This window comes from Falco rusticolus, chromosome 1 (assembly GCF_015220075.1).
Source record: "Falco rusticolus isolate bFalRus1 chromosome 1, bFalRus1.pri, whole genome shotgun sequence".
Lineage (NCBI taxonomy): Eukaryota > Metazoa > Chordata > Aves > Falconiformes > Falconidae > Falco > Falco rusticolus.
Window position 1 is genome coordinate 67,206,642 of NC_051187.1, and position 27,831 is coordinate 67,234,472.

At 36.4% G+C, this 27,831-nt stretch overlaps 1 protein-coding gene across 1 annotated transcript in view; it reads left to right on the plus strand.

Moving 5' to 3' along the window:
• Window positions 1–27,831, plus strand: part of DLC1 (DLC1 Rho GTPase activating protein) — a 230,715-nt gene that overhangs the window by 39,786 nt on the left and 163,098 nt on the right. The window contains exons 3-4 of the mRNA XM_037382406.1: window positions 18,605–18,754; window positions 21,397–21,537. Of these exons, the coding sequence (XP_037238303.1) occupies window positions 18,605–18,754; window positions 21,397–21,537 (291 nt within the window). The remainder of the gene's footprint in view (window positions 1–18,604; window positions 18,755–21,396; window positions 21,538–27,831) is intronic.

Below are 27,831 nucleotides of genomic sequence, written 5' to 3' on the forward strand. Positions count from 1 at the left end.
TGAGAGATAATGATATTTTTCAAGAGAAACATTTATTTTACAGAAACTAACTAATATTACAAGATGAGGAACTGGATGGAAACTTCATTGTGCAATTCTCACTCCTTACATCTGTAATCTTTTCCTTAAAAAGGAGAACAGTCATGGAATTCACTTGAGGGTAGGAGGGTTGAATTAGAGAGCCATGATTTGTGATCATTGCCTCTTAATCCTAGAGCTTCTTGAAATTTATGTTACTCCTAGCCCAAATGGCCCTTCAGCAAGATCATGTGGATCATTAATGATCCATTTGGTGATCCAAGACCAACAGAATTACCAGAAGTGGTTTATGTCAGGTAGGCCTATTTTAATAGAGATTGGTTAAGATTTTTCCACTGGCCTGAAGCAGGATGAATTAGGGAATGGACAAGCTAGCATTTCTGAAAATGATTGAATAAATTATGTAATTGGCTTTATTTATTTCTTTTGAACCTAAACTGCTGATATGGCTTTCATGCCCTTAAGAAATGGCAATCACACCGTGCTGAGTTTCCCAGATACAATTAAATCCAGATGAATAAACTTTCCTTGCAACATATCCAAGCTAAAAACCTTATTGGACACCTTCTCCAAATGGTAATGTACAGAGTTTTTTAAATATCCCTCACTATTTATTGTTCATATGTGAACTTTTTTACACTTCATTGGTCACAGGAGACTTTAGGCTACTTGTGAAGAATAATAGAAACCCCAAAATACTGAATTTCATATCCTTTTTTTTTTTTTTTTTCCTGTCCTGAATGCTACTTTCTCCAAGGCCTTTTGTACCCTATCTTTTTGGCATGCATGAGTTTTATTCCATCTGCTTTTTTACAATGCAGCTTGTTCATTGTTAGAAACATCCTGCTTGAGTGTTTATAGTTGCCTGCTTGTCCAGTTAAAATCCACCAGAAGTGCAGTGCCAATATCATAGCAAAGTGCTGATTGACAATACTGTTTTTTTGTTCATGCTGGAGCAACATCCAGTTTCTTATTCTTTCTTTTCATATCTTTCTCTTTTCTTACTCATAATGACTTTTCTTTACCTGTGGGTTTTTTTCAACTCTCATTCTATGGCTAGAATTTATTTTTACATTTTCTTTCAAAATTAGTGTTTTCAAAACACAACCTTACTACAAATGTAACACGTTTCCAAATGTTTTATTTATCTTAAATTTATTTTGCAGCATGTTCTGAGGTTTTGTAATATTTCTAGCTATAAATACTGGAATTCTCTAGTTACTGAAATTTTGACTTCCAGCAAGAAATAGAAATTCAGATGGGAGAAAAGATTGAAAAGAATTAAAAACGTATTACAACTAAGTTATTAAAATATTTTCAAATTGTTTTGTAAGAATGAAATCACATTCACCCCCAATAACTGTTTTGTGGGATGGAATGGAATCCAGATTTGTTGAACATTAGTTAAAATAAGTTATTTAATCCTGGCTCTGACATGTTTGTCTCTCTTATTCTATCTACTTTTTGACATAACTCTTGAACTCAAACCTTCTATTTGGTAAAGCCAGACTTGGAAATAACATTAACTTCTGCATCCATTTCTGTCCCCCACCCCCCCACTCCCCACCATTTACATACATAAAATATATATATTTACATATTTGCACATTATGTTTGTCTATACATGTATCTTTTGAATTGCTGTGGTCACATTTGCAATGTAGATATGTTGAGTGTTAGCTAAAACTAGGAGTTGCAACCAACCTCGCCTCCCATTAAAATTGCCAAGCTTCTGACTGTAGGTTGCTGAGGCCTTTGTGGACAGGCACACTAACACAGACTGACCGACTGAACTCAAGTTGAGCAGCATGTCCTTTCTGAGAGACAGGCACTTCTCCCCTTCTGTTCCTAGAGGTGACAGCTGTGAAGGAAAACTGTCAATTTCAGCTCCCTGAAATGGAGGGGAGATGTGCAGGCACGTAGAGGTGCTGGAGGCTAAGCTGGGAGGCAGGAGCTCACCTCCCAGCTGGGACCAGAACAGATCACAGTGCTTTTCCTTCCTCCCAGTCCTGACTGTCAGAGCTGAGTGTTAATGCCGTTACCTGCTGCAGCCTAGCAAAAACTCTCAGAAACAAAAAGGAAAAGGAAAATGCTGTGGCTACAGTCCAGTATCAGTTGGACTGAAATCCAGCTAGTGCATCATTGCTAGTTAGCTTCTCCCTGGAAATAGGGCGTCAGGCTGCCATTTACTACTTATTTACTCATTACTGTCTCGATTAGGAGTGTAAACACAGCCTCTCGATTAGGAGTGCAAACACAGCCTGTGTTTTTTAGATAAATGTATTAAGAATTGAGGTATGATACACAATAATCTGTTGCATCAATATTTTTAATGTGTTTTGTTTTCTTTAATATTTTTTTCTCGCTTTGGTATATCCATGAGAAGTTTTCAGACATTATAGTAAGAAAGAATTAGTTTTCTGAGCATCTTATTTCTTCAGTATCTGAAACTTTTACAATTCCTTCATTGTGAAAAAAAATCTGGAAGTAGAAAAATAAGCAGTGGGGAAGAATAAAATCTAAATCTGTTTTTCCGTCTAATACCTGTGCTTACAATTTGGAATAATATATTTTTGCTATTGCTGATAGAGGAAGTGAAAATCCTCAGACAGTCCTGGCATAGGTCAAACAATAATAATCATGGCTGAGTTATGAAATGATGTGTAAGAAAATTATATAGTGATATACTGTTATATAGATGGAAGGCTATTGGTGCTGAATTTTCACTTTACTTGCGAAGAATTATAGATGCCTTTAAAAAGAATATATTGTACTATGCAGTTTTGAAGCTATTTGTCTTACTTCCTAAAGAGGATGAGTTATCATATAATTCAGTGTAATTTGTTTGCCGGTTGGCATGGCTCCAGGGTATGGCTAACAAGCATACCCCACATAAGGCTGTATATGAAACCAGCAATACCTATCCAACAGCAGCATCAACACTAAGCGGAATAAGTAAAGAGGTAAAACATTGAGCAAAATGCTTAGCTGCATTCAGTAGTAGTAACAATACTTTCTACCTAATCTGACTATACTAGATTTTTTAGATAGTAGTTTCCACCCAGCAATGCAAACATTAAGTAATGGGTTGGAAATGACCTCAGGAGGTCTCTCCTGAAGTAGAGCCAGGTCTGAGACCAGATCAGGTTGCTCAGGGCTTTATCCAGCTAGATCTTGAAAACGCCCAAGGATGGAGCCTATAGAACTTCTCTGGGTGACCTGCTCCACTGCTGGGCTGTCATGGGGGAAAAAAAATTTCCTGTTTCAAATTATTTGCCTCTTTTCTTAACCTTGGGAAAAGTTTCGGCCCTGTGCTCACCATTTCTGGGTGCTGAGGCCTAGCACCGGCCTGCAGCCACGGTGGGCAGGGAGCAGGGCGGCAGGAGAGGGCTGTGGCGGCCACTGCGGGTGATCACTGCCTGCCAGCCACACAGCCTGCAAGGAAAGACTGGCCCTACGCCAACCGTTCCTCGCAACCACCCACCTCTACCCACCTGTTGTTACCTTGCTGACTGACAGCCGCTTACTGCCTGCAGGCCTCTGTCAGCACTAGTGGTTTCCACCTCACAGATGCTGGGAGGGGAAATGGCTTCAGCTGACATTTATTTGCTGTCACAACAGGAAAATGTCCTGAGCACACAGTGCTTTTCCATTCCTAGTGATGCGCTTTTTACATCAGTTTTAGCCAGTGGTGAAGGTAGAGGGTTTTACAAGTCGCTTTTCAGGAAGAAAGGCCGGGAGAGACTCAAGAAAAGATGTGAGAATGGCCAGAGATGGAAGAAACCAGTCCCTGCCATTGTGGTGTGGAGGAGAAGGAATGAGCCTGAGCAAGAGACTGGGGAGGGAACATAATACCATCTCCAAGGAAAAGAAAATTCTGTCATGCAGACCAAAAACTGGCAAAAGTAAGAATTAATGAGTTCAAGCTAGAGAAAGATTCTGATACCGCATTAGGATTAGGGGTAGCAGTGGAATAAAACCTTTGCTTGGGGCAGTTTTGGAGGTTTGTAAGAGGAGCTGGAGAACCATCTGTCAAGTACAACAGTCCTGTTATTGAGAGGGAGACAGGTGACGTGACATTTCAAGATCTCTTCCAGTTGTATTTTTTATGATTCTATGATTTTCTATTGTTAGCTTATAAATAGTGTATATAACTGTGCAATATTTAATATTGGGTAATATTTAAAGCAGTTAGTGTTGATGGTTTCAGATGAAAATAGTCACTAGACTTGAGAAGCTGAACTTACTGTTGAAAAAGCAGTGAATGTTAAAAACAATATACAGATTGTATTCATTTAAATGTTTATGGAAATTCACTTTAGTAGCAGTTATGTGGTGCAACTGGGACAGCTTCTAAGGATTTAGAATTGAAATGATAAAAGAAAATGAGTATTTAAAGTGAATGACAAAAATCTAAGCAGCAAAATTTTTTAGGGCATAATCAATTCAAGGATTTAAAAAGGTAGTTCCAGAAGAATGAGGCTTTCAGAGTAACTGTCTTTTGGCTGTGTGTTACATGAGCTATGTCCTTTGATGTGAATGGGTAGTCAACCCTAAAGGCTAGTTTACAGGCCAGTGTGCGTCTGAGCAAGCCCTCAATGCTGTGCACTGTGCACAGATCAATCCCATTAAGTAACATTTAATAGCTACAATAATTCCAGTGTACATAAACATATTTCAAAGGCATACATGAAATAGCTGAATATATTATAAAGAAAAGCAGAATTCCTTGTCTGAACCACAGACTTTTAGAAAATTCCAGTCAACCACTTACCACATGGTCAGACACTTAGCTTTGATGAATTTCAGACAATATACAGAAGACAGCAGCTATTAAGGGGTGTCTGAGGTAAACAAGGGGTTTTTGGTAGTTTTTACCCAATTTGGGCCATTATCAGCTCTGCAGAAGGCATCTCGTAATTGGTGCAGGATTTCAGAGAAGCTGACATGACTGCAGCATCTTGGATATCTAATCCAGGAAATATCTTGGTTGTAAAACATGATGTGTGCTGTATAAAGTGTGATCTAGCTTCCTCTGATTCTGTATTTTCTCAGAACCTCTGGTTACCATTTACTACTACTGCTAAGAATTCCAAGAGAGAGAGAGAAAGCGTGCTCTATGAAGACTTTTCATGCTGTCTAGAATCTTTCTTCATGTGGCTGAAAAGGAGTAACAGTTCCCTTAACATTTCTACTCCCCACATATTAGATCCCAGACCCAGTTTGGGGGGCTTGATTTGTCTGTAACTAGGCTTCCATATACTTAAGCCAAGAAGTCTGCTAAGAACATCTACTTTTGAACCCTTATGTTAAAACACTTTTGCTGAGACAAGTTCTGAAAATTCAAGAGTGCTGGGTCTTAACCCAAACCTGAACTCTAACTTTGGTTCAGTCTTATTCACAAATACAAATTTTATCCTCATTCAAGATCAGGATTTTTACCTCAGTCACCAATAACAGTTCTCATAAATATCAATGTGTTGGGGATTGTGATACAAAACTAGCCTTAGTTTAAATCTTACTGTGCAGAAGTAATTTAATAAGAAAGTAATTGTCACCAGGACAATCCAGTTTTCACATGGGAAAGAATGAGTTCTTTTCCAAGAAAACAAGGCACTTAAACTCCTTCCACTGCATATAAAAAATTAGCAATGGATTTTCTCATGCTATCATGTTCTCCTACAAACTTGTGACATAAAAATATCTCTGGCATTTCATCAGCTGCATAGACTGGCAAAACTAAAGAGGGATACATGGGTGAATTGAGGGGCAGGAGACAGCAGTTGACTGCTCTTTTTTCACAATACGCCTCTCTTTCAGACCTTCATCAACTAAGTTACAAGTGTGCAGATTCCCTTAAGTTCTTTGTAGTGGTGTCCTGAAGAAAAACATTTGAGAAACCCCCAGACCCTACAATGTCTGTAAAATCAGCATAATCTAGCCTATAAAAACAAGGTTGCAATTATGTGGTCACTTTGCACCAACATAAATTCAGGCTCTTGAAAAAAAAGAAAAAAATAGTAAAAAAGAAAAATCATTACAGCTTTTTGTCGTGCCTTTGTTTGGCCTTCCTTGGTCAACACCGATTCTTGCACAGCTGCATGGAGAACCAGACTAGGGAACTGAGCCTGCTCAGCCCTATGCCTTTCCCAGAGACCGTGTTCAACTGCATCCCCACTAGCTTACTATTGGAAGCTAGTGCTGGTACAAAAGAAGGTGAGGGGTGGCCTGGGAAAGTAGATAAGGGAACAGAAACTTGTAACAGAACTGTGAATTTTGGGAAAACTAAAGTAACCATGAAATCATTACATGTATCAGATCATGATTTAGATATCTATTTTTTAAAACTAAATTTGGAGTACAACTATAAACAGAACAAAGTTACTAAAGAATGGAGTTCTGATCACACTTGAAGTACTAAACTATTATTAATATCATATAAGGTGAATGATATTAACCTTATCATTAGGGTTAATGATAAAGTCATCAAGTCAATGATTTGACTATTGTAAGGTTTAGTAGTGGATTTGCTATACAGTAGTGAATATCCATTGCAGTTTGTCTTGGTATCGAAAAGGATCTTTGCAAGAAAGAAATGAGCAGTCTACACAGTCCATGGAGAGGCATAGCAAAAAGCTCAGCTCATTGCTAGAGGGAAAATCAAGTGCACTTATATAGCTAATGATCAGTCTCCATATAGTAAATATAGAGGAGCTATGCAGGATACCTGGATTTACAGCAAAGCACCAGACTTGCGGCGGTGTAGTGGGCAAAATTGGGAGGCAAGTAGATCTTTGAGCTTTGGGACTTTCAAATAATGTTTGACCATAACTTTTTCTGATCATCCTTAGTTGTAGGAAGAGACACTGGTCTCCCTAGTCAAGCTTTTGTTCTGGAACATGCATGTGATATAAATACCATCACTGTTATAGTGATTGGGGGTGGGGGGTGGGGTATGTTGATTAGGCCCTGCAGTAAAAAGGTCATTCAGTTTTACAAATGTTTTTCTCTATATAGTGACAACTACATCAATTATGACATAAAAGTCACATGCAAACATAAGTAGCATGCTGAGAATCAGTTCCAGTATTTTTGTTGCAGAGAACATTCTGCCTCTGAAAGAAACAGCACTATTTTTTTTTTTAAGTTCACTGTTTCTAAACAAATTCAGTCTTATTAGAGAAGAATTTAAATTCTCAGCTTCCCTCCTGTATTTGTCACGAAACATCTGCACAAGAAACACATGACATTGTTATAACTTCTGGAAGTTGGCAACAGCCTTCATCATCCATTGCTACATCTGCCACAACAGTAAGCAGAAGAAAAACTTTAAATAATTTTCTCAGGTCACTTGCATGACTTTAAAACTCTTCAGTTAGTGCATTTTTTCCTGATTAAATGAACCAGAAGTAACACAAAATATTTAGAAGAGATTCCCAAATAGCTTTTTATGAAAGGATGATCTATGCAGGGACAGAAAATTAACAGTTTAAGAAAATTTTGCATGTTATGAAACTTCTGTGAAATTTGCTCTTCTACATCTAACTTCACTTTTGCATTTCTGTAGTTTTCTGTACCACAAAAGTGTCCTGTTTGAATTAGCATCAATATTTCCCAGTCTCCTAGCCATTGTCTTACATTTTTAGTATTTTTTTCACCCTAGTGGTGAAGGAACAAAACTTATTTGTTCCTTCATTATTCTACAAGCCTTATTATCTGATCTGCAGTGCTGCACTTCAGTGCTGCTAAATAGCACAAAAAAATAAAATTGTCTTCCATTTTGCCCATCTTGACAATAGGACTGTAACTGCGTCTTGTCATGTCATACATAGAGCAACCCACTCCACATCACATCGCCTTGCGTCTTTCAACCTGCATTCTTAATTTAACTCTTAAATTGATAGATTAGTATTTTAACCATCTAAGAAAGTAATTTCTATTTCTCACCTGGAAGAAGTTGGAGAGTGGTTTATGGGGTTTGATTCTCAAGTGGTGCTGTCATACTTTCCTCACTGCACAAATGAAGTAGGTCCATTCTGCAGTAGAGCAGATTAACTGGTGACTCTTTCAAAGTAGGTCTTATGCACTTGGCTTCACACTTTTTGTGCCTTGATCCTGGGTGTTCTTTCAGACATGGGGTTGCTTGGACTCCCTGAGATTCAGTGTGGTTGGTATGTACCTGTGTCATACAGCTTTCAGTACAAGAACCTGAGCTCTTCTCTCCACATTGCATCCTCCACCTCATTCTTTTCATCATCAGCTCTGAAGTTCCATATTTTCTTGCCTTTTTACAGAGGTCTCCATAGTCTAGTCATGCTTCAGGATACAGAGGAAGAAAATACTCTTGTTAAATGCACCCTATCTTGGCTTTCCTTGATTCCCTTTCTCTTCTAACAGCCTCCTCCAGACATGAGAGGGATTGGAAACTGTGTTTAGCAGAGAGGCCTAGTGAATCTCTCATGTAAACTGCTAACTTGAGCAATATTACCAAAACTCAGAAAGATAACTGCAGATTCTTCTGTTTCTAGATAGATATCTAAATAATGACAAGTTTCTTAGATGCTGTAAGCTCTGGGATGATTTCAGTGAGTTACAGACTGTTACAGAACGTTCCTACATTTTGTCATCCAATATATAAAAATTCTCAGGCAACTTTTGGTAATGAGCCAACCCAATCTATTTTTCTTTTAATCAGTATCTCCATTTAAACTTGTTATATTTATTTCTGCATTTAGAAAATACCAAATATTAAACTTATTCTCAATGTACAAGTGCTTTTTACTGCACAAATCAGAGTGCATGTGTGTGTGACTTGTAAATACATAGAAGTATAAATACCCACAGGACTCAAAAGAGTAATATAAAACTAAACTAAAAGGCAGAGGCAGTTAAATATTTAATTTAAAAAAAAAACAACAAAAAAAACCAAAAAAAAAACCAAAAAAAAAACCAACCACCAGATGAAAACTTGGATGTCTTCAAGCTAAGCCCCCATGGCAAGATTTACAAGGCTAAGTAACCAGCTATACCTGCTCTTCTCACATAAGGATTTGTTATAATCTTTGTATAACAGCACATTTGTTTTATAATGCCTCCTAGCTTTTACACAAACATTTTGTTTGCAAAGAAAAGTGAATATAGGAAATTTTCTGCAACCTGTTACATTAACTGGACTTGAAACCATCAGTGGAGACTCTCTCCCCATGCACACAAATAATAAGCAAATTGATTAAGGTATTATTAGCGGGGGGGGTGGGGTGTTGTTGTTGCATTTTTTTATAGGCTTTTTTCATTTTTTTACATTGCAATCATATTAATGAACAGATACCTTATCTACAAGGATTGAGCTGACAGTGCAACCTGTATTAACACTCTTCATTTACTAGGGTAGCATAATAATCATGTAAGACAAGCACTTCTGTTTGTTTCCTGGGAGAAGTTAGAGTGTACAATGGTTTGTGGATTTTAATTGTCATGTCTGTCTTAGACTTGATTCAAAGTCCACTGCTATCATGGGAAGAATCCCATTAATTTCAGGAGACTGCTCAGTGCTGCTATTGCAGTATCTTCAGGTATCATGGGGTAGAATGTCACTAATAGACTTCATACAGGTAGTAGCCATCACCTGGTTTCTAAGTTCTCATTGGTAAACTGGAAGACAAATCTCCCACCATCCTTTTTATACTGTCCTCAGCGCAATGTAAAATTGAAAGTATTGGATTAGCTTCCCACTTGTAAATTCCTTACTTCCAAGTTTGAAATGCATTAGATGACCTCTAAATTAAATGACAGATAAAAGGGTTGGGTTTTTCTCCCATGATGACAGTTATGGATGAAAGCAAGTTGCCCGGAGAGGCTGTGCATTCTCTGTCCTTGGGGATTTCTACAACCTGAGTGAAGCAAGCCCTGAACAGCTTGGTCTGATCTCACAGCTGGCTCTACTTGAGCAGAAAGTTGGTCTAGAGACCTCTGAAGTTCTACCCAACCAATGTATTATAAGCCTTATTTTGTTTTGTTTCATTTTGTCTATGTACCTATTCTTTGTCTCTTTTAAACCATAAGACTGACAAAAGTGAAGAAATTGAGGTGAGAAGATCACAGGTGGAGAGAATGATTTGAGCAAAATGTCCTAAATGTTACACTATATCATTTCTGTCCACTTTAAAAAGCATGTTGCAAGAAGTGTTAAAAACTATCACAGAATCACAAAACGATTGAGGTTGGAAGACACCTTTTGAGATTGGCTACTCTAAGCAGAGTCAGAACAGTTTGCCTAGGACTGCATCCAGTCAGATTTTTAATATCTCCATGATGGAAACTCCATAAAATCTCTGGGCAACCTATTCCACTGCTCAGTTGCCCTTTTTTTTGGTTTGTTTGTTTGTTTGGGTTTTTTTCTTAGGTCGTCTTGTGTCTTGGTTGTTCCCATTTGTCTCTTGTGTTGTCTCTGGGTACCGCTAAGTGCCTGGCTCTATCTTCATATTCACTCATTAAATAGATCCCTCCTGAGCCTTGCCCAACCTAAACAGTTCCAGCTTTTTCAGCCTCTCCTCACATGAAAGATGCTCCAATCCTTTAATCATCTTCACTGGACTTGATCTGGTATGTCCATGTCTCTCTTGACCTGGGGAGTCCAGGACTGGAAACAGCACTGAACCCAGATGTCTCTCACCATGGTTGAATAGAGGGGAAGGATCCACCCCTTTGTCCTGCTGGCAACATTCTTCCTAGTGCAGCCCAGATACTTTTGGTCTTTTTTTGCCATGAGGTTGCATTGCTGGCTCATAATTATCCTCAACTTTGTGTTTCCAGGAGTGTGTCATGTCTTCAAGAGGAACAAATCACAAGTAAGTTATGAAGTATGCTAACAGGCCAAATATATGAAATCTTCTGTGTCTGTCATATGTTCAGTTATATTTCCCTAAGTCTGAATTTGCTTTTAAGAATGGGGTGTCTTAAGTGTTTATGCAGGAATCCAGACACCTGTAACTCTTATTCTTAAGCACTTCCAAACTGGATGAACAGACAGTTGCAGTCCGAATAACTTGTCATAGTTCAAATATCGATTTACAAATTATCAGTTGTACCGCCCAGATAAGTTAATTTCTAATATTATGGAAATTTAAGTCTTCAGTAAGACTAATTGTTTTACAGATAACAAAATTGTGATATAACATTTTTAATATTATAAAATCCAATGGATAATAATAGATAAACTCAGAGACTCAGTGATTTGTGACCATTTTACTCACATTTTCTCACATGTTGTTCCTTTCAGGTGATACAATTTGGAGTTTAGACTTTCCACAGTCTCAAATAAATTATTCTTAATTCATTTGATTTCAGTAGATATGAGCACCCCTGTGAGTGATCATTGGCATAATTTTTTCTGTCTTAATTTACTTCAAATATTTAGTCTGATAAATCAAAAAGCCTTTAAAATTAGGCTTAAATGAAATTACAGAGACCAGAACAGATATCCTAAAAGGAAAACCCTCCCTCTGATTTAACTGCAAAACTAAAACAAAACAAAACAACTCCCTTTCCACCAATCTATAAAATAGGGATATGAAATATAAGTACACAAATAGGCTCACTTATTTGTGTATTTGTAAAACACATGCCGATAGACACATATCCAAGCTAAATTTCATGTCACTAATGCTTATTTTCATTGCTGATGATTAAAAGTCACTGTTTTGCCATGATTTACTCTGATTTATAGCATAACAGGAAAGCAGTAAGAAGTTCACTGAAGTATTTTCTTGTTGATTTTACACAAAATTACTAGATCTGAAGTAGTTTTGCAATAATATAAAACATGCAGCATTATTTGTCTATCACTTACATTTACTTAATCAAAGTTCTATTTAATCTCAGTGTTTTTTCAGTCTATTAGTGCTCAGATTACTGTCATAGTATTCTCCAGAAAGCAGAAGTTTTTCTCCTCATATCAAATAGAAATAGGGTTCAGTAAACATAAACACTTGCATTTTGCTTACTTTGCTAAGCTATAGCTATAAAAGTGTAGTCGTGAGAGGTGACTTTTAGAAGTCGTATGATATTTATAATGTACAAAATATGAAGTTAAAGGAAGAAACTGGAAATTAATTCAATATTTTTATGCTGGAAAATGCATGATTAATGATTTTATGTTTAACTATATTTTTTTGCCACCGAGCAAAGACAGATTATGTTCATGTTCTACTCCATGCCTCTATGGAATGTGATTTTGGCAAATATTCATAGTCATAATCCTGACATGATGCTAAATTAGGAATGATTACTGAGAGCTGGGTGCCATCACAAAGGCTACTGTTTTGTAACTTTGTTTTTAACTTACTACTTTGTAACTCCTAAGGTAGAGATCTGGATTTCACCCATAATCTGTAGTTTATGAAATTGTATTGATATTTACATGTGTATACATATATATTTATACACGTACATATATATGTATACATATATAATTATATTATACATTGGATAAGATATATCACTTAGAGTTGTTAATTTTATGCTTGTTTTGCTTCTGTTGGTTACCTGAATTAGTGCCTCCAATTATTTTTTGCGTTAGTATTGCAGGAGTACTGGTATAATGTTAACACAGTAATGACAGTCTGAGAAGTCTGGCTTCTATTAATATCTACTTATGGTAACATGACATTAGCTAGAAAGCAACCCTGATTGACTTAGTTTCTTCTTACCGCCGAGCTCTTGTGTTTCAAGAGTAACCACTTCATGAGTAACTATTGCCTGCTGTCCCTGCTGAGTAGCCATGTAGTAATGATTCTTCAGAATGTATTGCCCCGAGTTTTTTGAGTGATTTTCCTTCTCATTAATAATCAATTGCTAAATTTCGTTATCAAAATAACATCTCTTCTAGATAGTTTATTTGGCTGACATGAAAAATGGAAAACTATAATCAAAACTGCCTGAACTAAAATAGGGCACAGCCTACAGGCTGAATATGTGTTTAGGCAAAAACAGCTGTAGGAAGGAAGTTACTAAAGAGGAATGCTTTTGTTTGTATTACATTAGCTTTGAACATGAAAGGTGGCAAGTCTCTACAGTGGAAATAAGATTAAGTTGAGGAGGCCGTATCTGTGAATAGCATGAGTTTGAAAGATCCTGTGAAAAATTAGAAAAATGGAGAAGCTTCGCCTCACTTCTAGTCCTGAAATCTTCCAATTACTGGAACTTATGAGCTTGGGTATATTTAGATTTTATGCTCTCTGTCATTTTCCAACACATTTTCCTCTTTTCCCCAGAGGGTGCAGCACTATCCCTGCAAGCACTGTGTTCCACAGAAGCAGCCATATTTTTTGTCTGGAAATATAAAAAGCATGTGTTTTGTTAAAAGAGTATGTTATTCAGAGGCTGATTTTCTGATGTAATTGTATTTATTACATTTCTTTTAAGGACATGCTAGTGAGACTCGTAATTACTACACTATATAGTAGTCAAGTGCCTCTGAAGACTTCACTTTTGCAAACATAACTTATTTGTGGGTTTAACAGGAATTAAAAAGTTCACTTAAACCTGTACTATTGAATACTTTATATTTGGAAAAATTAAGTCAGCTATCTAAAGTTCTGGTAAGAAAAATTAGGGAAAAAAAGCTACTTTCCCAAAAACTTGCATGAATGTGTAGGGATAGCTACATGCATGAACATGTGTCCTCACCTGTGCACGTGCAAGCTTATGCTATCTGTTCCATTTTCAGTCTATTCTAAATAATAGTCAAAAATATGATGCATAATAGTAATCTTACTGTGATTTTTTCCTGGTATCTAGGCCTTGTGTCTTATGTCAAAAAGGAAGAGAGCACTTTAGTTTTTTCATTGTGTTTAAATGTTCTTTGCCTGCAATGCCTCCAATATAGTGAAGAACAGGACTCTAAGATGATGCTGTAGAGTGTAAAATTTATGGAAAGATAGATTTCTTAGGTATTTTTCAATGTTTTTTGACTGTACACTGCAATGTAGAAGAATGAAAATTGCACATCAGATTTATACACCTGCTAGTAAAAATCAACAGATTAATTACAAAATAGCACATTTTGCATTCATCTTTGTTTTCAGCTCAGATGAAAATTTTCACAGTATAAAATCAGTGGTTTAATAACTTTATATTTTTTCAAAAGGGTACTTTTTAGCAAGGAGAGACAAGAATGAGTAATTTAATGCCATCTGAAATACATAGCATTAATACAAGATTTTTAAGTCAGTCCAGCTGGCTGCAGATCAAGAATACCAGAAAAAACTTAGCCAACTCTTTCCATAAAAGATCTCTTTCTTTTGTGGGTAATCAAGCTCACCTTGTCAGCTGACCAAAAGACTTACCTTTAGAAACCAAAGCCTCCAAAGAAATTAGGAGCATCTTGACACAAGACAGTCAGGGAGTGAGGCTGGTGGTGCCCTGATGGCCCTATAGGGGGCTGTTTGGGGTGGGACATTCTCTTCTCTCCTTAAGCACAAGGGACCCTGCTGACACTAATCGCAGTCTGCTCTCACCCAGAAACTAGCAGATGCTTTGAAAAGGAGCACTTACAGGAAAAGTGGGAGTGAATCAATCCTCCTGAAGGTACTAAAAGCAGAAAGTTGCTTTTGTACTAACTGCTTCTGTACAAAATTTTTGCTGTAAAACTAAAATAGGCTTTACTCTTAACAGTACAAACTTCTTTCCAAAAGGTACTCTTTGCTTCAGTTCTACTCAGCTGAAAGAGGTATGTGGGGAAAGGGATTACAATAGGAAAAGCAGCTACAGGAGGAGGAGAAAAACACAAATAAATACAGGGTTTAAGAGAGAAAGGAAGTGAACGGTGTCTGCTTCAATAGTTTTGCCATACCCTGATAAGAAAAAATGGATGTACTAAATCCAGGCTTAACTTGTGTTGTACTCCTTAACTGGTTTCTTTTGTTTGAGTTGGTTAAAATCATTGCAATGAAGTGATAATACAGGTGTATAAAACTTTTGCCACCTTAAAAAAAAAAAAGGGGGGGGGAGTACATTTAAGAAATACTCTGATCTCTGATTAATGCTGCCACTACATGTTTGTTCTTTATCCATCAAATGTTCAAAATAAAAAATATAACATTATGCACAAAGAATGTTATTTTCAGAAATTGCCAGGTGTTCTCCATGCAGAGTGCTATAGGGACATCATGTTAATAAACAAACTCTGTTTGTAAATGCAAGCACAAAGCAGCTTGTAGTAAAAAGATAAACAGTTGAAGACATAGGAGTACCCAGGGGGGAAAAAACAGTGCTATTCTTTTCAATAAGCTCCAAAGTTACGAAAGTGTCTAAAAGAGTGGGTGAATTTCATTTGCAACCATGTTATCAGAAGTGTTTTCATTTTATTAGCATTGTTTATTGATGATAACAAGAGGGCTTGTGAACTGCTTGTAAAAACATTTGGATTTCTCGTAATATGACCTTTACTTTGGGGTTTTAATACTTAATTTAAGAGTAATTCAAGCATCCTTCATTCTAGGAACAGTTACAGTGCTTTCTGTGCTAAATATGACTGTATTCATATTTAACTAGCTCCTTTATCACACCAATGAGGATGCAAACTAAAAGAAATATTGTTTCCTCCAGTATATGACCTAAGTATTTCCTCTTTGTGTGGAGACATGTTAAAAATAAAATTTCCATACAAATAACATCTCAAGTTGACCTAGTGTATATATTTATGATACCTTCCTGAATTGCCCAATGCAAATGCCTTAAGGCAGAAATTAAGGTTGTAAGGGTGTCTTTGACCAGGCACCTTCTAATGCCTGTTTTTACTTCATAATCATACAGGTAAGATTTCTGTATAATTCTATGAATGTTATCTATATTTTTGCATTCTAATTTGGAAGGTAACCAGCTATCAGTGGGGAAAATTGTGAAAGATTGGATGCAAAGGAAATACTGTGTTTTCAAAAGAAAACAAATTAATTGCTAATATCTTGCTGGCTTTAGTTCATATCACAATTCAGTAATAAAATCTCAGAATATACACACAAGGGAGATACAAAAAAGACAAATAGGCTATAAAGCTCCTGGAATTTTATTAGATAATATCAAGGGTAAAATTGTCTAAAAATAAATTAATCTTGAAATAATTTTTATTTAATGTGTTTTACTGAATTTTCAACTCAAGATTAGCCTTTTTTATTTGTATATATTAAACTTTTGGTATAGTGTTTAGGCTTTCATGTATACAATTTAATAGTGCCCTGGCCAAAGAGAAGGTGATTATTGTGTTATTCAGTAAATTGTAAAAATAGAAACTACAGTTAAAATGTTAAAACTTCTCATAACAAGGTTGATGTCAACAGCAGTCAGAGCCACAAACCATTGCTAAGACTTCTGAACAGGACAGCTGAACTCCATACTGATAATATTATTGTTTTCTGAAAGTGGTGTTTGCCTGCAAAGCCAGCGTGCTGTGTCAAGCCTGAATATAACTTTGAGCAATATTTTGCCACCTCATCATTTCAGCAGATTCTTCTCCAGCATCCTCAGTCTGCTACATACAGAGCAAGTTTATGCTTTTTTGGCAGGATAAGTCAAACAATTTGCTTGGGTAAAACTCCAGATATTTTTTTTTTTTTTTAAAGTAAAATGCCTGTTATCTCTCTAGTCTGAAATAAACCCCACAAAAAAAAAAAATCCTAAAAAAAATCAGCCAGTCACTACCACTCATTGTGGTGTGGGAGTTAACTTTTGGGGTTTAAGTGTAAATTTTAGGTTGATTAGCCTTTCCAGTGGTATATTTCCAAGCAAAACCAATAGAAATAAATAGACAGGGGACTGTCTAAGAGGCTAGTTTTGGTAGCAGCACTGGCTCCACTCTGGATGGGTAAACTGGCTATAATCTCACCCACCATGGCAAATGTATCCCTATGCCAAAAGGAGGTAATGTCTCCTTTATTAGCACACCCCTATTTGCTCCGCTGGGCTTTCTGCACCCATGCCGATTAGATGAAACAACTGATATTTTCAAACTTCAGACATCAATTTAACATCAGTTAAAATGAAGATACATGGAGTTTCAGTGAATCATCCGGGACATTGTGTTTTCAGTTTGAAAGAAAGTGAAATTTAACTAATTTCACTGATTGCTATGTTGTTTTGAGGTAATAGTCTCTCAGGGTCATTCAAAACTCAGTTCAGGTTCATCAGGAGGTCCTGAAAATTCTTCAGCTTTTTCAGTAAACCAATCCAGAACATCATGTTGTAATAAAATTTAAATACAGCTTTCCTGGGTTGGGTCTTTGCTATGAATGTTGCTCATAACTCTGCTACAGACTGACAGATTTGTATTCCTGCTTTTCTAAGATTTAGTTAACTAGCCTTCATCACCTCTGTCTTCACATAAAGACCATGTAGGCCATGTTTTATATGACTATATTATCTGTACAATTCCTTTAATTCTAGCAGGAATCATTTAATTCGTGTTTTGCAACACCTTTGAAGCAGTCAATCACTAATGAAATCCTAACTGCAGAAATTGCTGTTTAGCCTGAAAAACAGTTTAATGACTATCAAAAAAGGCTGATTTTGGCATTTATATTACCCACTTTTTGGACACAATGAAGTAATTATAACATCTGCATTTCTATTTCTTGAGAAGGATTTACAAAAATATTATTTCTCAGTTAATGGAACTTCCTATTTTCTAACTTTCTATTGTGAAAACCTGTACAGGAACCAGGGAAGGTTTTTCATATTCCTGAACTTTGAGGCAGACTAGTTGGTTAACTTCTGTGTTAACTCTCTATATAATGGGGAAAGAGAGGGAGGAACTCCTTGAGAGCATTATTTAGTCCATCCAACTGAAGATCTTGCTTTGAGTTGCTCTTTGGAGGATCATCTCTGTCTCAATTTGTTACAAATGCAGTACAGGGAAATAAGCTGAATAAACTAGGTGTTTGACTGTGGTGTGAATAGCCCTCAACCTTTCCTCTTTCCAGTCAGAGGATCTACAATGCTGTGTCTACTACAATGTTAACGTATTTCATGTATATCAAGAATTTCCAACCAGAACAGAAATCTCTGTCAAGCACTGACAAAACATAGTTATGCTGATAAGTTCCACAAGGGAAAGTAGTTGTAGTTATCCTCAGCTGGCAAATGGCTTCTTTGAAATTCCTTCTCTCCCATTTCAATCATACATTAACCTTCATCATTTGTATTTTTCAATAAAATTAATTAATTTGGTGTGAATATGTGAAGGAGTGTTTAGAATCAGTAGCTCTTTAAAGAGTATGTGTATCAAGGAAATTGTAATGATGCATTTGCACCAAACAATTGTGCTTTTCTAAAAATTTAATCGCTATAGTTGATGTATATTGAATATTAATACGGAGTTTTCCCAGCAGTAAGTCAATGCTCAGTGAATTAATTACATAAAGGGTATTTTAAAAAAAAAAAAAAAAAAGAATTTTTCTGATTATTATTCAATGTACTTTTATGCCAAATTAATAAACAAAGCTTTCTTAATTTAAGCTTATTCTTTCCAAGTAATGTCATTTCAGATTTAACAATTATATGTTCTGTTCCTTAGGAAGTAACGGAAGATCGGGATCAATCACGACTGGATTCAATGGTGCTGTTAATTATGAAACTGGACCAGCTTGACCAGGATATTGAAAATGCTCTCAGTGCAGGCTCCTCCCCATCCAGCACCCCGACATACAAACGGAGGCATATACCTGTAAGCTAGTTTGCTAATCTTTCTTATTTTTCTAAGAAAAATCTGGGTTTATTTCAATTTTTATTTTTCTTTTCATTCATTCCTCACATTTATTGGCTCCTTGGTTTCAGAACTAAAGCTCTTTTTGTAAAGATTTTTGTCTTGTATTTTTGTTTGAAGGCAGTAATATTAGCATCCAGTATTTCCTTTTGGCATCATTTCATAAATGAGAGTTTCAGAGCTCCCAGGTGAAAGAAAGGGAGATCAACAAGATTCAATAAATGTCTGGCACTCTAATTATTGCTTACTATACATGAAGATTCAGCACAGAGTCAGGATCACACCAGTCTCAGAGCGTATGTGTATGTGTCATTTGATATTAAATAGCTAGAACTGAAAGTAAGTCTGAGCTACACATCTTGCTTTTCTGCTAGTGGGAGGGTCCATGAAATTTTTGGCATAGACACACTTATGAAATCCTCTGTCATTCAAAATAAGTTTCTGGGCAAAACTGTGCACTTTAATTGCTTAAATTTATTTAATTCTTTTCTTAATTTAAATGTGACGATTCCTTGCTGAGAGTAGTCTGAATGGAGACTGGACAGCTCACAAACATGATTGATGTGTTCTTTTTTTCTGAAAAATGTTTACACATGTAACTATGAAGAACAAGAACATGAAATGGCTGACCCGAGGTGTTCTCATGCAGGCTTCCTGTTAATTTCACCCACGTGTGCTGCAGCTGGTTTTCAATTTAAGAAACCTGAGAAATACAGCTCTAAGATCACTAGGCTAACATTCAGATATTCAGATCTTTTTTTTTTTTTTTTTTTTTTTTTTGTTAGTGGCATTTTCTTTTAAGTAATGAAGGGTTATTCCTATTGAAGCCAGATTTCATTATTGCTATATAGACAAGTGAGTGGTCTGTAGGTGAGAAAAGCTGTATTTAAGTTTCAGTTTGGTCAGCTGAAGATTATATAAATATATAATTTTTAAAGGACATAACATAATTACACTTTTAATAGTTAAACATTTTTCTCCTGGGCATCGATGTTCTCACAGTATGTCCTTAAGGGTTGATGCCACAGGAAAGCTGAAATATGATATTAACGTCTGCTCTCTGTATCTCACCAACCCATGTCAGCATTTTAACTAGTTTCTTACAGCAGTAAAGAGGGTTGAGGCAATCTGTATAAGTAAGCCTGCATGATAATCAGAGGTGGTACCTGTTTCCATGCTGCAAAGCAGCCCTCCAGAAAGACAGCTTGCATCAAACATGTTATATATGCTACATATGCAGACTAATTTTCTACGAATTTTTGAGCCTTTCAGTATTACAAATCAGATGATCAAAAGATTTGGTTTTCAGGATGTTTATGCATTGTGTTCAGTCTCATATCGATTTTATAGTAACAAAGCATTTGAATGTGATGCAAAAACATGGGTAACAGGGGAGGGAGCAGGGTTCTGGACCGTGGCAGCATAGCTCTGCTAAGCAGAAGCTTCTAAAGAGTACCCAAGCTGACTTCTGCAGAGGCATTTCCATGGCTCTGCTGCATTTCCTGTTGTTTCACTTGCAGAGTACTCACTGGCAGGAAGTATCTGACTCAAATTCATGATCCTACCTAGAGTGCAGCTTTCTCCCTAATTTCTAACCCTTTTCAGAAAACGGCACGTTTGCGTACTTGCTTAGAGGCACCTGTCTAATTGGCAGCTTCAGTTTGGCAGACCAGAGGCTTAACTGGAATTATGAATCAAAGGGTTGCCACTTCTTTCCAGTTCAGGAGCAGAACCCCTGAGATGTGTCTGCTCCGTATTTTGCCTATTCTAGGAACTTTCTGTTAGGAAACTGAGGCTTTGTCAGCACAGATTTGGCTGGGGTTAATAGTTCAGCCTTTTTTTTGTGTATTGTGTAGCTGTATTCATGCAGGCTGCACCTTGGCTAATAATCCTGACAGTATACGGCTGGTTCTACACATAGCCAGCTCTTTGCCAGACATGTGTCACAATTTATCTGCAAGCAGTATAATCCCCTGCCCTCAGTCTATGCAGTAAATCAAGCAAGCCCTGTATTTTTTATTTCCTCAACAATAAAACATACTATATTTCTGCTTTTTATTCTCAAAAAAGGAATGTAATCAGTGTCATTAAAAGTAAGGGCATTTTAACCAGAAATAGCATTTGGCTGATAAGTGTCTGCTGATTCCAAAAAAGCTAGGGAGCTGTACCTCTGAATTGTATAAACTCCTGGATGGTGATGTCATTTCAGCTGTGTAATGGTTTACAGATGTTCACTGAGCTTGCAATGCTGCCAGAGACAGAAGGTGGGAGCACACAGGAAATACTGAACATCAGAGAAGAATGTCAGACTTCTGCAGCCCCAAACTGATTTTTCTTACCTTGCATTCTAACATTTAGGGGAATTATAGCTTTGATGTTAATGGTGATTTATAATTTCAGAACAGCAGCTAATGCAAACCACCACACTGAAGAGGACAGCAAGTGTATGTGTAGGTAATGGAAAAGAACAAGGGGAATTACTCTTCCACAGAGAATTAAGCATATACATTTGAGTGAGCCTGTCTAAACACTTCCATTATTTAGAAGAACTGGACTTTTATTTCATATTCACATTTACTAAAGAGACTTGCATTTGTTTACAGGATGTTGAATCTGGCTCTGAAAGTGGAGTGGATGTTGCTTCAGTAAGTCACTCACAAACAAACTTATCTCCTAACATCCATGCTCCTGACCTAGCATCTCCCTGTTTGGTAGCCAGCTCTGGAGCTAAACCAAAGGCTGGGGTGAGTACAAAGACTGTATTTTCTTAACTTCACTTATGATATTGGGTTGGAAGCGAAATAAAGATGTTTTATACTATTCATTACATGGATTGTACCACAGTATATGTGTGACTGAAAAAAAGGACTTATGCTCTTTGTCTCAAGGTGCCATTTGAGTGGCAAACAATCCTAGAAGCTCCATGTTTAGAAACACACTATTACCAGCTGATGATTTTAATAAACTGAGGTTTTATGTGAGAAAATAAATTAAAAGAGATAGCCCATTTTACTTAGGAATAAGGTTTTATGAAGTGGTGTCACTTGGAGCATTTCCTAAATCTTGTGGAGGATGCAGCAGAGAAAAAGATGGTTGAATCACATAGCCTGATTTATGATTCCCAAATTCAGCCACCCTAGTCCTCCTGAGGGGCTTAACTGTTGTGTACTGCAAGCAGAGGTATTACCCCTGCCAAAGGGAGAATGTCATTCTAAGGCCAAATGTGGCAAGTGGTTTCACATGCTGAGGATCAGAGGGAAGCCTCCCCTTTCCTTTAGTTGCCAGTACACGCTGTGGTGAGGAAGGGCAGCTCTGAGAGCTCAGATATGGCAAGGAACCTCCTTCTGTATCCATTCATAGATACATATAGCTATGAGGAGCATGGTCCTTTCATTTGCCATTTCCATCTACTGGAGAATCCTTCTTCATAATGCTTCAGCCCTCAACATGTGCTGAAAAGCTTGGATGTCCTAGAAACTCCTGACATACTTTCTATTCCCTCTTGCACTTGCTGTTTCCACACCCTCAAGAGGCACAGAAATTTAGACTCTTCTAAACTTTGCCTAGGCTGAAAAGTCTTAACATAACTCCTGCTCCATCTGTCCACAAATTCAGCTGCTGCTGGTAACCAGACTAGCAGAAAATCTGGGATAAAATATTAAAACATAAAGTGTGGTTAACATAAGTATTTATGTTTATGACAAGTTTATAAAAAGTAAAATAGAGGCCAGTTGTCATTTAATGCACCACAATAATAGCAAGTTAACTAATGACTTTGATTAAGACAGTAACAAAAGTTCTAGTAAATATTTACATTTAGGATTGTTCATTTGTACAAAAATAAATTCACTTGTAATTTATCATCAGTGCATAACTTTAGCAAATAGAGAGCTCTGCACTCTGTCATTGCACACAATGTAGCACAACTTCTCAAATAAGTACATACGTTATGCTAGAAGGTGATATCCCATTTTGCCAGATCCTGAGAAGAGCACAGACACTCTCAAAGGTATTAAACATCCTTTTAAAATTTAGGGGTTTCTACTAATACTTGAGGAACTCTTAACAACTGGCTTTGCAGAAATGTGGTTCGCTTGCTTTGGAGTTAGATACTGTGTGTTAATTCACCTTTTATAAGTGTTTATTTGACGTTTTGCTCAGATGGATATATCAGGCTGAACATATCTGTGAATATTTTTTATTACATACTTTTTAATGTATATTGGAGATTTTTTTTTTACTTTGTAGAGTAACTGTGAATATTAATAAAATGTTTGCTGATGTGTGGGTTGTAGGGGTACAATACAGAACCCCCTTGTTTTAAAGTTTTCGAGAAGTGAAGCTAAATTTTCTCCAAATTCAACTCTCCTAAAGTTTTGCAGGCTGCAACTCACCACACTCTATAGTGGGATTTGGTGATGGGCTTTTTTAGCAACTATGTTCAGACAAAGACCATATTTTCATTTTTATCACAGTTAGGTTTGATAAAGGAGAAAGAAGTGGACCATTTTTGCTTGAATGTAGATCTGCATATTAGGAAAAACAAGATCCTGTCAGATATTTTTTTATTCCTTTTGGCTTTGGGCTTTCAGATTGACTGTGTACCCTTCTGATCACAAACAGACTGCTAATGTGTGCTGTAGTTTCAACTATTCAAAACTTCAGCCTGTTTGCCTACCTGCAGTCAAACTTTATTTGAAAGCATAAGTTTTCTTGAAACACACTAGGAGAAAATATCCCTTCAGTCTTACCCTTGTATATCTTTACCCTTGGTTTTTCATCTGCTGCTAGGTGCTTGACTGCAAATCCATATTAGTAGAAAAGAAGTTCCTGTGCTCTTCTTGTCACATTTAGTGTTCAGCTCTACCCAGAATGAATTTTTATAAATGGTATATTGAATGGCATGTCCTTGAAACACTGCCCAGAACAAGTGCAGTGTTTTATCTTCAAGGGACACTCTACTCATAGTTGTGTTTTGGGGTTTTTTTGTTGGTTTTGGGGGTTTTGTTTTTGTTTTGTCAGACTAGCTGATGTAGGAATAAATTTATTCTGCACTGGAAATTCAGCAAGCTACTTTTTAATGATAATGGATTGTTTCAAGGTTTGTGCTTCCTTTTTGGTGTTTGCAACTGCAGATCTTCAAGGATTCCAGATGCTTAGTCTCCAAGGACAACTTTTTTTTGTGTGTTTATTAATAATATGTAAACAGGAGTACAATGGCAATTCGCTACATTATAGAATGTTATGTGATATTTTTAAACAAACTACAGCAAACTGTTGACTGCATTAGAATCAGACTGTACAATTAAAACATGACATTGTGTGCAGTTTGGGAGGATAGGAATAATAAGGCAGAGATATCGGTTAAAATCTAGTCCATGATAAAGAACTTGTAAAATAGATTAACTACATAAGATCTTATCTTAGAGATAGGAAATTTGTGTACAGACAAACTGTCCATTCATGTTAATAGAGCTTTGTATGAATTTAAACCAAAAAAGGTTCTAACAATGTCACAAAGTGCTGGAACATCCATAAGCAGAATTTGGTTTGATAATCCCAGTTTGATAATTCACTCATAGGCTTACAGAAAATCAGGACATTTTAAATTTCCATGGGCAGATTTTATGAAATGTTAAACAAGATTTCTGGTAGCAGAGGTATTCAGATTTGTATTTAAAATTCAGTATCATTTATGATTTTGTTTGCAAATTAATGATAGATACTCTTTTAAAGAAAATTGGGTTGCAGATGTATTTACATACACAAGTTATTTAACACTTTACAAAAGTTCACTTATGGATAGCCAAATCCATTCTTGTCAGTATGAACGCCTGTGTAAAGTACACACACATACGAGCATACACATACATGTGCATACATACAGAGTACTCCTTACAGAACAGAGGCATACGGAAGAATAGGATTGTCCCCAGAGCACTGTAGAAAGGTGTTTCTGTAGAAAGGTTTCTCTATGATTCTGCCGGGTGCAACGTGAAAGCTTTTGATAGGCAGATGTACATGGTGTTTTGGGCTTATGAGAAGTACACAGTTGAATATCGTTCATCCTAAATTTAGGATGCCACTGTTACATTTCATGGTCGGGATGAAATAGCATAATGTGATGATTAGAGTGTTTAGTCCACAGTATAATGACTACCTCAAAATGTACGTTCGGCAAGGTGCACAAATGGACAGCGCTTGTGAAATCAGGATTCACATGAACAGGTACATTTCCTTCATAATTCAGGATTGGGTAGTAAGAAATATTTTTGGTATCTTTATATTGCTTATGTTTAGAAATTAAAGAATGTTCATGCTTCTATAAATAGCACATCTCTATGTTCTGGGGTTTTATTCACTAGTCTCCAAAACAGACAAGGATTTTTTACTATTAACACTTGAGGATATACACTTGGCAAGCATTAATCACATGAGAGTTGAAATCAACTTAAAAATATATTAAATCAACAGGCTTTTGCCCCAGTGGTCATGAGAAAGACTGGAAAATGGGATTGTCTGGTCTGGATTTGGAGAGCAAGGAATGTAAATATCCTGCGTGTCGTTACCTTCAACAAACTAATGCCACACATCTGGATACTTATAACCTTGTTCAACAATAAAGACCAGAAATAATTTCTTTTAAATTTTTACTTTATTATAAAAACAACATGGGGCTACAGAATTTAAAATGTTTCTTAATAACAAAAGGTAAGTTACAACAGCCTTCTCCAGCACCCAATTAAAAGCTAACTAGTTAAGGAAAGTGGAAAGCTTGAATCAATTATCATTTTCTTTTCTTTTTTTCCTAAATATAAAAACTTGGCTAAAGTACAATAGCAACTAAAGCCTAAAAATTGTGGCCAAATTTTTGTCCTTGAACATCTGCTCTGTAAAGCCTATCTATTTTCTGTTCAGGTGAAAAAAAATCAGCCATGATTATTTTCTAATGTTTTTCTTGGCAGTCCTATCACTCTTGCTTCAGCAGTGTCCAACTTAGAAAGCTGGACATCTTTAACCATGCTGTGCAAAGGTGATCAGAAATCTATTATCACCAGAAGAGCTGGTATCTAGGAGAAGATTGTTTTTCAAATTAACTGTAATGACTCATTTAAAATGCATTCATTTCTCAAAGTGATTTTAGGCACCAGTTATGCCTGCAAGTGCAAAATGACCTAGTCTGGCTATGCACTAGAATGGGATTCAGGTGCAGCTACCAATTTCAGTGAAGCCCTAGTGAGCTCAGGAGTCCACCTTCACAAGCATTGTTACTCAACTGGGACAAAAGGTTGCATTACTTAGAGGACAGTTTTGCAAACTTTTAATTTTTAGGTACTAAAATAATTTAGCCTTTCATATATGCTTTTGATTCATACTATGTTTTAAAATTCAGCTGTTTAGAGAAAGTCAAATCATTCTGTGAAGAATAACCTATAGATTTGTAGATTAAGAAATAGAGTTCAAGTTTCTTGCTACTTTACTATACTGTTTTTTAACTTATGAAAGAAGCTAAAATTTATGGTAAGAACAAGGAACTCTTGATTTCAGAATTACTTATTCATAAAGTATATCAGCAACTTTTGACATGTTTAAATTTCCTACTACATTATGTTTTATAGTAAATTCAATGAACTATGAGGTGTGCAAACACACACAGAGTATGTCAAAGAATTTGTGCAAATTTTCCACAGTGGGTCATGCCACTTGAAAGGTTGGTCACTAATACCTTTATTTTATGTTTACATATTTATTAAAGTCCTCATCATTTTTCTAAATTTTGCTGCTATTATGATGTTCCTTGAATTCTTATTTTACTCATTCAGGGAAAACTGGAAGTTATTCTGATAAACATTAGGGAGAAAGACTCTTACTATGAAACAAATAGAAGATCAGAGAAGACTTCTCAGGACCTGACCATGTAGATTAAGCTAGAATTGCCTTTCATATCTATGTTTTAAAAAAGGGGGTTTTGAAAACAGAGTAAGACAATTAATTATGAAAGTAAATTTTAACACAGTCACATTTTCATTTGAATTCTAACAGCCTGTTATTTCACCCTACAAGAATATTTTTTCAACACATAAATTGCCATGAAGCTACATTTGCCTGTCATGTAGTAAATAACAGCAGGATTATGCTGTGTTTCTTTTATGAATTCACAAAATTTTTCTTTGACTTCAGCTTATTCCCCAAAGGAATCTGTATTCTCTTTGAAGTATAACTTCCTATGTTAATCACAAGTGTATTTTTTTTTCTCAAATGAAAGAATCAGCAAACTGCAAATGGCAAAGGTGCTTTTTGTTCTGTGAAGTCTTTTAAGCACCATAAATCTTAAAGGTGAACGCTTTTTTGCAATGAAAGTAAGCTCCTCATAGAACTTGAACCAAAACTGCTGAATCCAGTTACGACAACTTCAAGAGTACTGCTGTGGTCAGGGACAGTCTCTCTCAATCTCTCTCTCTCTCTCTCTCTCAACCCCCCTCTCTCTCCCTCTCTGTCCCTCAGTATTGATTCCTGAGTGATCAAAGTGTATGGAAATTCACAGTGCAATGAAAGGTGTGCCATTTTATACAGCTGCAGTATAGTCCAGGAAATACATGTATTATTTGGGCTGTCCGCTTTTGTTTCCAGCTTCGATCCCAACACAGTATTAGGAATCTAAATAAACGCCCAGGTTGTGAAGTGCTCAGCATAAAGACTTGTAAAGCTTTCCAAGATGTCAAGTTGTGCATTTACATTTTTGTCTCTTCTTGCAACTTGTTTATAGCAGCTATGCTTATATACAGGTGGTTTTTTTCTCATGTTTTCCTCCTTTCTGTAGAGTTGCTGACACTATTCTTCGACACTGTATGAGTCTGGTTACATACGATAACTGTTTTCATAAAAGGAAGCAAAAGTTTGTGTCTGGTTACATACGATAACTGTTTTTATAAAAGGAAGCAAAAGTTTGTGACTATTTCAGCAGTAACATTGCTAATTGTACTCTTTCTAACGTTAAGTACATCTTTTCACTACGTACTGCCATCTGGTGCCTCGCG